A 14193-nucleotide genomic window follows, 5' to 3' on the forward strand; every position below is an offset into this window, starting at 1 on the left:
GAGTGAGTTTGTTCCCCCAAGATCAGGTTGCTATAGGAGAGTGAGCCTGGCTCCGTGACTTCCACGTGTGCTCCAGGTCTGTCTTCCCTGCGCTCCCTGCGTAATACCATCCACCATGATGTGACTCAGCCAGAAGACCCTCACTAGGGGCCAAAGAGATGGGGCCACCTGACCTTGCACTTGCGTTGTCCCAGTGGTGACCTATGTCAGTCTCTTCATACTTCCCCAGGGCCTGGCACTTTGTTACAGCAGCGCAAAACAAACTACAAGAGAACCATAGAAGCTCTTGCTCCTCCGAGTGTCTGAGGGGCAACTGGATCTGTGCCGGCCGGAGCTTATTAGAAATGCACAATTGGGGCTGGTGCTGTGGCGTAGCTGGTAAAGCCGCTGCCTGCAGCGCCGGCATCCCATGTGGGCACCAGTTCGAGTCCCGGCTGCTCCACTTTCAATCCAGCTCTCTGCTATGGCCTGGGAAAGCAGTAGAAGATGGCCCAAGTGCTTGGGCCCCTGCACCCACGTGGGAGACCCGGAAGAAAATCCTGACTCCTGGCTTCTGGTTGGTGCAGCTCCAACCATTGTGGCCAATTGAGGAGTGAACCATCAGATGGAAGACTCTCTCTCTCTCTCTCTCCCTCTCCCTCTCCTTCTCTGTGTAACTCTGACCTTCAAATAAATAAATAAATCTTTTTAAAAAAGAAGAAAGAAAGAAATGCACAATCTTGGGTTTCACCCTAGACCCATGTATCAGAACCTGTGTTTGAATTACATCCCTCTGTGATGCACAGGGACACTGTAATTTGAGGGACACTGCTGCTCTTACCTACACTCAAGGCCTCAGCCTTCAGACCACAGGGCAGATACCACTTCCTCCAAGAAGCCTTCCCTGCTGTTCCGAGGCCAGGGGTCCCACTTTCCTGCCTGCCACGGGTTGCCCAAGATTTGGCCCCTGCCCTCATGTAGGACTTTAACCCTAAAGTCCTATGTTATTGGCACTAAGAGAGTAGAAACAATGCAATTGTGATGTCAAGCAGGTGAACCTCCTGGGAGGTCTTAGGTCACTGGGTGCAGTGCTTGCCAGAGGTCAGCTATAAAAGCTGGAGTTGGGACCAGCCATGCTCTCTACTTCCTGGCTTGCCACGTGATTCTTCCTCTACATGCTCCAACTCCCCACACTGCCACCTTCCTCAGAGGCCACGCCAGTGGGGCCAGCCCATTTTGAACTTGAGCCTCCAAGCTAGTGAGTCCATCTTTTTCCCCTTCCTAAATAGCTTGTTCCGGGCATTCAGTTATCCTGGCAAAAAGCTGACCACTAGGCATCCCAGCCCGGCCTTGTCCCCTGGACCTTGCCCATTTCCTCTTCCCCGGCCTGGCACCGGGCCCTGCACAGATCGTGTTTACCATGGCAGCCCCAACGCTGTGCACGCTACCCAGTGAACAGCAGGCTCCTATCAGAGGGCTCGTGGCGCCTGACATTCACGGGAGGTTAGGTGTTTATTTGTGTGTCTTCTCAGACAAGGGGACAAAAACCACAACACAGACCCAACGGCATTGACTTGAAACACCAGTCCCAGACCGTGGCATTTAGGATTTCTGGAGCATGGGGGCTGAGGCACGTTTGCAGCCAGAGGCGCAGGGAATTGCCCAGGCCGTGGGGAGCGACTCGCTCTGCTGGGGCTGCTGGGTTCGGCTGTCTGGAGAGGTAGAGAGGAACGGCAGCAGACACAAGGTCAGGGTCAAGTGCACGGCCTTCCTGCCTTTCATGGGCTGCAGCTGACAGGCCCTCTGCCCCACCTGTCCCCTCCTGCCACTCACCTCAGGCGTTATTTCCCTCCTGATCCGCCCTGCAGCAGCAGGGGGTTGGGGGGAGGGGAAGGCAGCACACTGGACTCTGCTCTGGCTTGGCATCCGTGGTATAAGGGTCCAGGGAGGGCGGGAGAGGGCGGGCAGCCAGCACTCACCAGCGTTGGTGTCATCGGTGGGTGTGCGTTGCCCTTGTTCTCCTTGCTTCTCACCAGCAGGGATCCACGGCTCTCGTGAGCCAAGCAGGTGCTAAAACCCCCGCTCCGCTCACCCACTTCTCAGCGAGGCTCTCTGCAGGCTGCTGCGGATGCTCCACCACGGCCAATTTGTAAGATGGGCTTTGGCCGGTCAGCCTTGGCGCGGCAGGTGGAAAGCCAGCCTCCCCTCATCCACTGCCTCCCTCCCAGCCATGGGCTTTTGTTTTCTCCTCTCCTCTTCACAGGACCCTAACTGTGCTCCCCAAATGAGCCTAGCCCCTCCCAGCACTGTCGGTCCACTCCGCCAGCCCCATGCTCTGCATCTCATCAACAGAGGCCTCTGGCCCAGGGCACGCCACCTCTTTGTGTTCAAAGGTGTCTGAGTGGCAGATCGCCCTGCCCCCCGCGGGGCTGGCGGGCTCCCCAGTACAGCCCAGATTGGTGAGGAACCCTGCAGGGGGTAGAAGACACACATCCCAAGGCCCTGGCGTGGTCCCGCCTCCTGTGCTTTGGGGCGGTAGCATTTGCGCTCTGGAGCTGCAGTGGGAAAGACCCTCCCTGCTTCATTGCAATATAATCCAGTAGAGCCCCATGCCCACAGGGCATGCATTCTTTTTTTTAAATATGTATTTTATTTATTTGAAAGACAGAGTTACAGAGAGAGGTCTTCCACTCCGCTGGTTCACTCCCCAAATGGCCGCAACAGCCAGAGCTGAACTGATCCAAAGCCAGGAGCCAGGAGCTTCTTCCAGGTCTCCCACCTGGGTGCAGGGGCCCAAGGACTTGGGCCATCTTCCACTGCTTTCCCAGGCTATAGCAGAGAGCTGGATCAGAAGTGGAGCAGCTGGGACTCACACAGGCACCTATATGGGATGCTGGCGCTGCAGGCTGGGGCTTTAACCGGCACTGCCACAGTGCTGGGCATGGGCACGGGCATGCGTTCTAAGACCCCCTCCTCCCCCCGCCACGGGCCGCCTGGCACTGGGCCAGTACAGAATCCTAGGTATACTATGGTTTTACTATATAGACTTAGGCTAAAGTTTCATTTGTGCATCAGGCACTGGAAGAGCAGAGCAGTAACTCCTAACGAAATGGAACAGTGATAACATCCCGGAAGGAAGTTAGGCGCGTCCTCATCCTCTCCTGGAAGAGTCAAGGCGAACCGCAGTACTCTCAGCCCGCAGCTGACCATGGGGACTGAGACCGCAGAACGAGCCCACGGGGATCGGGCCGACTGCATCCCGGGAGCGGGGACCTGGAGCCAGGGTGGTTTTCCGGGTATACCTCTGCCCAGCGGCGGCAGATGAAACTTGAAGGGGTCTCCATTCTTTCTCCACGGGGCTGACTCGGTGAGGGTGGTCCTTTGCCCTCCCCTCCCCCTCCCCGCCAGGGTCCAGGAAGAGGGCTCAGCTCTGATAGGGAGGGAGTGCTCTTGTCATGTCCCCACCGCCCCCAGCCCGGGCCTGCTTTCTAAGGGGTCTGCTCTGTGCCTGCCGGGTGATGTTCTCACCAAGGACGGGAAGGTGAGAAGGCATCGAGCAGCCTAATGGAGAGCGAGAGAGATCACACCTGCCCTCAAGCCAGCGCTAATTACCGCGCTCTGGCCGGGAGGGGGACTTCACACTCCTACAGGTGGATCAATATGCAGGCTATATGGTGACTTCTGACTTTAAGGGGGAAAAGAAAAGTACCTCCCCAGCTCGGGAAGCATTAGGACAAAAGCCAGGCACAGGGAAGCAGGGCACAGATTCCAGGCCCACCGGGTGCCTGCACCTCTGCAGGTCCTGAGCCTCCCGCTGCTGCCCACGGCGGAGGAAGGAGGAAGTGCCCCCCACCCCCATTGCCCCTGCCCAGGTCAACTTTATCCCGCCCACTGGGGTGGGCTCCAGGCAGGGCTGTTGCCCTCCCAGCCCCCTTAGAGCACCAGGTCTGCACAAGCCTTGGGGAGGGAACAAAAGGGGCAGGGGTGAGTCGGATGCATCACAGCCAAAGCCTCTTCTGTACAGAGTGCAACGCACAAGGGCGTGCTCTGCTCCCCTCCTGACACCCGACAGACACTGGCTTTGAGACCTACAAGGTGAACTCTCAGGGAGGCAACTTTTCCGCTAAGCAGAGTCGCTATGCTGCTCTCTGTAGGAAACATATGTACATCCAGCATCACACAGCTGTGTGTCGACGTGAACACCAGCGCACACGTGTGTGTCCCAGGAATTCCGACCGCAAACCACCCATCCATGTGCAAGGACGCTGTCCCACACTGTCCAGGAAAGAGCAACCCCAACAGGCCCCCTTCCGGGGCCCGTGTGGCCCCTCACACGTGGCTGGTCTTCTCCACCGGGGCGTGGTCTGTGGGCGGCGTGAACTTGAGGGCGCTGCCCTTCTCCCAGCCCCTGCGGATCCTGGCGAGTCTGCGGCTGAGGCAGGGCAGGAAGAAGAGGCCCTTGGCCAGGATGACGACGCAGGGCACCAGCAGCGTGAGGGTGAAGGTGGGTGGCAGGTAGAACTTGTAGCGGCTCTCCTCGAAGGCGCGCGTCCAGCCGTAGGTGAGCGTGTGCAGGGTGCTCAGCACCAGGGCCACGAAGCCCAGCGTGGACTGTGGAGGGAGAGAGGGCTGGAATGAGGCTGGGCGACGACAACCACGGCGGGTCTGCTCCTCTGCTGGCTTTGGGACTCAGGGCTCTGGGTTCAGATCTCAGGTCTATCCCTTCCTCTAGGTGCAACCTTATGACTGGGGACCTAACTAAACTCTGAGCCTCAGTCACACAAGCTGTAAAATGGGAATGATGCTTTCACACTGTTGGCATGTAAGGACTGAACTATCCGTGCTTTTTTTTTTTTTTAAGATTTTTTTTTTATTTGACAGGTAGAGTTATAGACAGTGAGGGAGAGAGAGAGAGAAAGGTCTTCCTTCCGTTGGTTCACCCCTGAAATGGCTGCTACAGCCGGCGCGCTGCGCCAATCCGAAGCCAGGAGCCAGGTGCTTCTTCCTGGTCTCCCATGTGGGTGCAGGGGCCCAAGCACCTGGGCCATCCTCCACTGCCTTCCCTGCTAATGGCCTAGGAAAGCAGTGGAAGATGGCCCAAGTGCTTGGGCCCCTGCATCCTCATGGGAGATGGGGATGGAGCTCCAGGCTCTTGGCTGTGGCCTGGCCCAGCGCTGGCCATGAAGGCCATTTAGGGAGTGAACCAGAGCATGGAAGATGTCTTATTTTGCTTTTCAAATAAATAAATAAATCTTTAAAAAATTTTTTAAACATATACAACATCTGTAAGACCCCAAAGCCAGCAAGATCCCCAGTCTCTGTCTTTCCTTGCCATGTCTGGTTCTCATCCCATTCTTTCTGACATGCTGGCTCTACATGGCCAGTGGGAAACCTGGTTGGCTCCTGCTGTCCTACGGTGAATTGGTAGGTGATTTAAATGCAATCAGTATCCAAATACAAGCTCCTATGACTGTGAGTCACCTGTAGAGAAACCCAGTCACTTCCAGAAGTGACCATCAAGAATTAGATATTTCTGGGGCTGGTGCTGTGGCAGAGCAGGTTAAGCTGCTGCCCGGCATGCCAGCATCCCATGTGGGTGCCAGTTCAAGTCCTGGCTGCTCCACTTCTGATCCAGTTCCCTGGTCATGTGCCTGGGAAAACACTGGAAGATGATCCAAGTACTTGGGCCCCTGCACCTGAGTGGGAGACCCACATGAAGCACCTGGCTCCTGGCTTCAGCCTGGCCCAGCCCTGGCCAGTGTGGCCATTTGGGGAGTGAACCAGCAGAGGGAAGCTCTCTCTTCCTCTCTCTCTTTCTGTAACTCTGTTTTTCAAGTAAATAAATAAATCTTTTAAAAACATTTACTTATTTCTTGTGACCTGGGTCTCACTGACTTTTTCTCCATTCTGATCTCATAATGGAAGACTGGGGTTGAGAGGACGCCAGTGTGACCATGGGGGCTAAGTCTCCAACAGTCTATCAGTCACCCTTATGTCCCCAAACTGGTGGCCCTCCTGCCTCTACCGTTGTGGAGTTGCCGGGACAGCTGAGACGACCGGGGCTGGTGAGTGCTTTGTACCACCCAGTCCCAGGTGGCTGCTTGTAAGCCTGCTGCGCACTGAAGTCACCGGGGGAGCCTGGGACACGCAGATGTCCATGTCTTCCCCCAGAAACTCAGAGTAAGAGGTCTGGGGTGAGGCTTGGGCACCTGTTTTTAAGGTGCAGCCAAAGATGCTAACGCGCAGCCAGGACTCAGCCACTCATTTAGGGGACACTCGTCACCCAGGTGTTTGTAGTTGCCAGGTGAGACGCACACCAGGGTTCCTGAGCCCAGGTCAGGGGACTGGGGGGTGCCTGGGCCCACCTGTTCCTCAGACCAAGACCCACTGAGGGCCTCGGGGTGTCCTCACCTGGCAGAGAGGGGCATCCCAGACAAGGCAACCCTCTCTGGCTTAGGAAGCAGCTCTGGTGGCTCTTGTGAGGCCTTGACAACACCCCTGGGTGCTGTGCCCTGCGGCCCCTGCGTGGACCACCATCCCCCAGCCCCTGATCTGGACAGTGAGGAACTGTGTTGGGCATGCGTGACCCTGCATGGGGACAGCAAGGGGATGCTATTCCTGAACCCAGCAGCAAGTCCACCCCTCCCTTTCATACATCCGCATCACTCTGCCTCCCAAGACCCCCCCCCCCCCAACACACACACCCAGTGCAGACAGCAGGGAGCCCCAGCCTCAGGCCAAGGGTTCATAGCAAGGGCTGTCGGCCAAGGGCTAGCCAACAACAAAGGGCCTTGTGACTTCACAGTCCCACTGGGAGACGCCTGGACACTCTGGGCAAGTTTGCTTCCCTAAGACTCTCTCTCCTTGGAAACGATTTGTACATCGCACAGCAGCCAAAGGAGGCCAAAAGAGGGCGAGGGATTGTCAGCGGGGGCAATTAATAACCTCCCAGGCAAGGGCCATTTTTATTGCGTGCAAGCTCGTTAGCGAGAAAAGCAACAGCCGGGTCGGTGGCCACTGCTAGCGGTGCTCAATTACTGTGGCGTGAAGGGGCTCTGGTCGATGGCTCATGAAGCTGGGGCCAGGCTGGTCTCTGTCATTATCACAGGTAGCGGCCGAGGCGGCCAAGGTCCCAGCTGGGGCCTCTAACTCTGGAGTGGAATGAATATGCTCTGTGCTGCGAACTAGTTTCTCTGTGCCGGTGAGCTGCTCTGGCCTGGGTGAAATATCTGACCTGGAAATCAACTGGTATTTAACCAGCTGAGTTAGGAGTGTTTAGCAGAGCCCAAGTCAAACAAGAAGGTCCAAAGACATGACACATCCACATTCAAAGCTTTGCAAACAGCCTTGGGAGGAAAAGGGTGACGGCCAGCACAGTCCTGTCTTCGTTGGAATCCTCGCAGTTGGCTACAGAAGTCCCTGCAGAGAGAGGGGCCAGCCCAGGCCCCCCTGAGTGCCACGGCCAGCCCCACAGCCGGCTCCCAGTGCTCGTGGCCGCTGTGCTTGTGTTTGGCTGAGTATCTTTGGGCTGCTCCTCGCCGGCCATGCCCCCTTCACGGGAGAAGGTCACAGCTTCCCTGAGGAATCACCGGGCCGTGAGTGAGTACGGGCATACCCCCTGCACTTGCCCCTGCCCAGCTCAAATCCTCCCGACAACCACATGAGTGGCCAGGGGCACGGGGGACAGAGTGGAGCTCTGAGAGGCTCAGAATCGTGTCTGCTGGAGCAGGACAGGTGAGTGGGGGTCTTGGGACTGACAGCCAGGTCTGCTGGGTACGGCTGCACAGGCGCCTAGGGGTCGGGAGACAGCTGCAGACACCCATGTGGGTTAGGGCAGGGTACCCGTTTTCTCTGAGTGCTCTGTAGCTTCCAGTCTTTCAGATGGTGACTTGCAGTTAAGAATTGCATTTTGGGGCTGGCGCTGTGGCATAGTGGGCTAAGCCTCTGCCTGCTGCATAGGTATCTCATATGGGCACCGGTTCGAGTCCTGGCTTCTCCACTTCCAATCCAGCTCCCTGGGAAAGCAGTGGAGGATGGCTGGAATGCTTGGGCCCCTGCACTCCATGGGAGACCCAGAAGAAGCTCCTGGCTTCAGCCTGGCCCATCCCTGGTCAGTGAGGCCATTTGGAAAGTGAACCAGCAGATGAAGAACTCTCTCTGTTTGTCTCTCTCTCCCTCTCTGTAACTCTGGCTTTCAAATAAATTAATTAAATTTTGGAAAAAAAAAAAAAAAGAAACTATTTCATATAGCCTAGGAAACAGGCAAGTATCCCAGTGTGTTTATAACTATAGAATCGATAGGAAAACAACAGAAGACCTATCCTAACCACATGCAAAACACTCTCAAGTGCCATCCTATTCTGTCTCATTTTAAAATGCTTGACCCTGGGGTGGCTGTGGCTAGGTGGGTAAAACTGCCGCCTGCAGTGCCCCTAGCCCCTATGGGCACTGGTTCGAGTCCTGGCTGCTCCACTTCTGATCCAGCTCTCTGCTATGGCCTGAGCAAGCAGTAGAAGATGGCCCAAGTGCTTGGGCCCCCGCACCTGTATGGGAGACCCAGAAGAAGCTCCTGACTCCTGGCTTCAGATTGGCGCAACTCTAGCCCTTGTGGCCAATTGTGGAGTGAACCAGCGGATGGAAGACCTCTCTCTCTGCCTCTCCTCTCTCTGTGTAACTCTGACTTTCAAATAAATACAATCTTTTAAAATAAAATAAAATGCTTGACCCACTAGTGTGTGTCCACCGCAGATCATAAACCCTGGCCTGGATGACTGCAACCTGTTAACCTCTATCTCGCTGCCTCGCACTGAACTCAGAATGCGCAGTGGGTAGCTTAGCCAGGGATAACGCGAACACGAGGCCAGTCCCCTAGGTGTAACAGCAAAATGCCGTCTCTTTTCCTTTTACACTTGACTTCTTGCTGTGGTGCCACAAAAATCCCTGTAGAGCGTCACCTCCATTTTTCAGGAGTGTGAACTGAGGCTCCGGGAGGGGACACGGAGCTCCCCGGTCACAGAGCCAGGGCCTGAGTGGGCAGAGCGGGGCCCCCGGGCCGCCCCAGCGCCGATGGTGCCTCTTCCAGATCTGTGCTGCGGGGAGACACAGCGGTTGGGTTTTGTGGCTGGCGTGCAGGCATGTTTGTTTTCTGCAAAGAAAACCTTGCCTTTCTATCCACCCACCTAATTCCCGCAGGGGCAGAGGACTCTCCTGTGTTCATTTCACTCTTCAATATGTAAAGCAGAGCGCGGCTGCGGGGTCCCAGTCACTTTTGCTAACAGAATCAAATCCCCCGGTTTTCTCCAGCAGCCTGAGCCGGGGCGTGTAATCTCCAGCTGCTTAAGGGAGCAGCCTGCTGCCGAGGGGAGCAGCCTACGGCCCTGCTCTAATTGTGGACAAACTGTGTATCCAGGATACTCCAGCCGGGAACAGGAAAATCCTAGATTTGGGTGCGAGACCCAGGGGGATTAGTGGCAGCTAAATCGCATTCACTTTCTACCCCTCTTCCGCTAGCACTTGTCAGCCGGAGCAGCCCTCCAGGGGCCTTCGGAGAGGGGCAGAGCGGCGTGATTCATGAACAGACACGTGTGTACAAAGCAAGCAATCCTGACCGTGTGTTGCTGCAAGGTAGGGTAAGGGCCCCCAGTTAGGAGCCATGACTGGATTGCACGAGAGCACTTCATTCTCACTGTCCCTCTCGGTCCTGGCTGCACAGAGACGACACTCTGCAGATACTCCGCTGCAAGTGGGAGTGGGCAGGACAGCTGTTCTCTGCCCTGATCCAATGCGAGGCAGGATCCGGCGTTACTCAGCTGCCATCCCAGGAGCGGATGTGTTAATCCGCCAACACTGACCGCTCTCCCGGTGTGCAGGGCAACGGGAGACGCCAGAGAACTGTAAGCAACGTCTCCGTGGTCACTGTCATCGGAACGTGGCTCCACCTGTCCCCTCGCGTCCATCCCAGGCCTCGCCTGCCTGCTGTCTGGGGTGCAGGAAGGTTTGCTAAGAGAACAAGTGCATGAGGACCCTCTGGCCACCAGCAGCTGTGTGCTGGGGGTGGGGGGAGCTGTGATCTGGGGATAAAGGAGAGGGAGGGTGCTGGGGGGCTGGCACTCCCACAAGTCTGGTTAACAAAGGTTTGTTGGTTGGAGATGGGACTGGGGTCTTTTGATACAGGGATAAGGGAGGGAGCTAGATTAGGGCCTCTGGCTGGAAGCCACACCTCCCCTGGTCCCATGAAATCCTCTCCACCTACCTGTCAGTCAAATAACCTCTTTCCCAGGATGTAACTCCCTCTACCTGGGACCTAAGGGAAGTGCCATGTAACCACTCCCCTTTCAACTGGGAGGGGCTCTCTCTCTACCTCCCTCCCCCATTTTTTCCCTTCCTGGCCCCCTGCACCCCTGAACAATGCCCACGTGTGTGTGTGTGTGTGTGCGCGCACGCGATTTCCTCACCTTTTACGTGAACTGTCAATTGTGCGTTGTATCTGTCCCTACACTTAAGGTGGTTCAATGCCTTGGACCCGCCCACCGGGAAGCCAATCTTGTCTCCAGTTTATGGGCCCCTACACCTCCTGTTGCTCTGCACTGTCCTTTGGGAAAGGGCCATGCGCATCCCTGGTCAGCAGGTCCTCATGCTCCCCTCCCACTCGCCCTGCGTGAATCCAGCAGCCCATGAGACCAGCTAGGCGCATTCCCCAGCTTACCAAGTCCCACCCAGACCAGCAGAGGTCCCGCAATAGCACGCACTGGGATTTGTTTAGGGAGATCAAGAACTGGAAACAGGATGCATGACTCAGCGTCCCATGTTCTGTTCTCTGGCTTCCCCAGCGTCAGAAGGATGAACCTGCCCCAGGCGGGCCCTTCATTGCGAGCCTTGGGCGGGCCCTGGCCCCAGCATCACATGGAGGCAGTGCACGGAGGGAGGGACAGGGGCTTGTCCATGACAAGCGGCCAGGGCCACACGCTCACTAGCAGGTGAGACGGAGTTTACCTGAACGAAGCTGAACTCCCTCCAGTTGAGTGAGTTTGCGATGGATGGCAGCGAAGTGACGGCCAGCAGAGACAGTGTGCCGAGGGCCAGCACGCCCAGGGAGAGGTAGATCTCCATCCGCCAGACTTCTTCCTCCACCCACAGGTGGCTCTTGTTGGCCAAGACCTGGCATGGATGGAAGGAAAACCATGAGGTGCATGGCAAAGGCTGGTGGGGCCCTGGGATGTGGGCGAGCACCACTTAAGGATGAGAGAGAGAGAGAGAGAGAGGGCTCCCATCTGCTACTTCACTTCCCAAATGCCCTCAACAGTCACAGCTGAGCTAGGCCAAGGCCAACAACTGGGAACTTAACCCAGGTCTCGCACGTGGGTGGCAGGGACTCGCCTGCTCGATCCTTCACCTGTTGCTGGCATCAGGAGCAGAGCCAGGACTCGAACCCGGGCCCTGCAACATGGGTTGTGGGTATCCCAAGTGGCATCTTCACCGCTGTGCCAAACATCCACCCCTCCAGGCACTCACTCACTCCTCACCAGCACCCCATGAGGTGGGGTCCCCGTCCTCCCATTTTACAGACAAAGAAAACGAGGCAAGGCCCTTCCCCACTTCACACGTGGGTAGTAGAGATGGGGTGAGGACTCTCAGGGGGTGCTCTGCAGACATGGGCTCTCGGTGGCTTTCACACATCTGCCTGGGGACTGGCCAACCAGAGCAGGGAGTCAGAGAGCCACAGGCTACACAGTCCCACAGAGCTGCAGCCCAGGACAGGAGACAGAAGCTGTCGGGCTCACCCCCTGCTGATGGGCTCACCTCCTGCCGACTGCCTCCCCTCCCAGCTGGCCTCATCCTGGGCCCGTCTTCCAGGTCCCCCAAGCAGACCCTGTTGACACTGACTTCACCCTCCCACATTTCCTGATCCCGAGTCCCCGGGGCCTCCCCTCTCTCCCCGACCCTGTGCACACCTGTCTGTTTCTGTCTGAGGCACACAGCTCTGGCTCACCTGCCACCAGGCCTCAGTCACGCACCCACTCACCGAGCTCAGCAAGCACTTCTGAAGCACCTACTGTGTGCCAAGGTCCAAGGCTGCAGAGCCCGCGGACAGCAGCTCTCACAGGGCTCTGAGGTCCCCCACCCCCACTCTCCCCGACCCTGAGTGCCCACAGCTGAGCTGCTCCTGGGCCCCCGACCTCCATGGCCCTGGGCATGCAGGAGGCCGAGCTGGGGTCAAGGTCAAGGCTCAGGTGGCAGAGCTCCTGCCCGTGCGGGTGTTGGCTGAGAAAGACCAGGACACGCTGGTGCTGGGATTCTCTCCGCAGGACAAGACGGCGCCGCCATGAGAAACCGAGAGGCACGACACTGCTTCCTGAGTCTGACCCACAGGGGGCTTCTGAGGAAGTCTTAGAACATAAGCCCAGTTACCAGAAAAAATATTAACAGAGGAATCCAGGGGCCGAGCAAAGAACAGCTCAAGAGCTTATGAGAGAGGAAGTGGAAAGAAACAGAAAAAGAGCCACTCATCCGGCGCTTTTTTCTGCAATTCGGGAAAAACGATTATCTTGAGTCTAAGTTAGGGCAGGCTCTCAATTGCCGGGGTCTGTGAGTCACGAAGGACCAGGAGTCTGCTCCTTCTTCTTTTTAAAAAACGCAGTATTTTGGGGCTGGTGCTGTGGCACAGTGGGTTCAGCCACCACCTGTAGCACTGGCATCCCATATGGACGCAGGTTCGAGTCCCGGCTGCTCCACTTCTGATCCAGCTCCCTGCTAATGCCTGGGAGAAGAGGGGAGGATGGCCCAAGTGCTTGGGCCCCTGCACCCACATGGGAGACCTGGATGTAGCTCCTGGTTTCAGCCTGACTCAGCCCTGGCCATTGTGGCCATTGGGGAGCAAACTAGGTGATAAAAGAGCTCAATCTCTCTCTCTCTCTCTCCCCTTCTCTCTGTAACTCTACCTTTCAAATAAATAAGTAACTCTTTAGAAACAAGTATTACTTTTTAAAATTTTTATTTGTTGATTTGAGAGGGAGAGAGAAAGAGGGTACTGTCATCTACTGGTTTACCCCTCAACTGCTCACAACAGCCCCCAGCCAGGGCTGAAGCCAGGAGCCAGGAACTCCATCCAGGTCTCTCACATGGGTGGCAGGAACCTAACTGCTTGAGCCACACCTGCTGCCTCCTGAGGTGCGCATTAGCAGGGGGCTGGAGTGAGGAGCCAGAGCTAGGTATCGAACCCAGGCCCTCCAAAATGGACCGGCATCTTAACTGCCCCAGGACCCCCCTTCTTTCTGTCCTGACCACGAGTCACAGGAACCCTGATTGCTCTAGCCGAGCGATGTGGATTAGGCAGTGCTGAGACTCTGCCTCGGCCTGTGCACCTGCCGTGGCGGAAGCTGGCACTCTCCCGATGGTGCGGCCGGCCCTCCATCACGGTGGACCGGCTCTTACTCACTCCTCGCAGCGCTAACAACTTCTGCTGGGTAACTCATCTCCGCCCGGGGTGTTTGTTCCCCTGGCGGCACTTCATTAGTCACTGCTGTCTGCGTCTCGGTAGGATCAGGCAGTTAATGTCACAAGTCGGGCTGTGGATGATTCTAGCGCACAGCACAGTGCCTTGTAAATGTCTTGTTTTTTTCCTGCAGCTTTTCCACTCCGCAGGGATGCTGGGGAGGGCCGAGAGGTGGGCAGTGGAGCTGTGCACAGCGAGGAGCCTGCTGGAGGGCCTGGACCCTGGCCACGTTTAATCACGTGTGGGATTTGTCCCCCACCTGGCACTGCACCTAGAGCTCCCCAGCGAGCAGCGGCATACCTACCTGGCCATCTGGGATGTAGACTTGTTAAAAATTTTATCTATTCACTTATCTGCCGAGGCAGTGTGAGAAAGAGAGAGATGACGTCCATCTACTGGTTCATTCCTCATAGGGCTCCAGCCGAAGTCAGGAGCCAGGAACGAAACCAGGGCTTCCATGTGGGCGGCAGGAGCCCAGACACGTGAGCCGCCCCAGCTGCATTAGCCGGGTCTGCGTTAGCAGGAAGCTGGAGTCGGGAGCCAGAGCTGGGAATTGAACCTGGGGCACTATGATGTGGGATTCAGGCATCTTAACTGCTAGGCCAAACGCCCCTGCGAGGTAGACCAGAGAGCTCGTCACTTTCCCTGTGATTCTCCAGCTGGAAGCTGGCACTCAGGTGTGGGGTTTTCTCCCCCTCCAGGTGGCAGGCTGGTCACTGTGG

The 14193-nt window shown here is 56.8% G+C and overlaps 1 protein-coding gene across 2 annotated transcripts in view; it reads right to left on the minus strand.

Annotated features, from left to right (window-relative positions):
- Positions 1–624: 624 nt before the first annotated feature.
- Positions 625–14193, minus strand: part of STEAP3 (STEAP3 metalloreductase) — a 41659-nt gene continuing 28090 nt past the window's right edge. For both annotated transcript variants that reach the window (XM_062184962.1, XM_062185004.1), the window contains exons 4-5: positions 10972–11136; positions 625–4590 (exon numbers count right to left, since the gene is read on the minus strand). In XM_062184962.1, the coding sequence (XP_062040946.1) occupies positions 4309–4590; positions 10972–11136 (447 nt within the window). In that variant the 3' untranslated portion in view covers positions 625–4308. The remainder of the gene's footprint in view (positions 4591–10971; positions 11137–14193) is intronic.

Source organism: Lepus europaeus, chromosome 1 (genome assembly GCF_033115175.1).
Source record: "Lepus europaeus isolate LE1 chromosome 1, mLepTim1.pri, whole genome shotgun sequence".
Taxonomy (NCBI): Eukaryota; Metazoa; Chordata; class Mammalia; order Lagomorpha; family Leporidae; genus Lepus; species Lepus europaeus.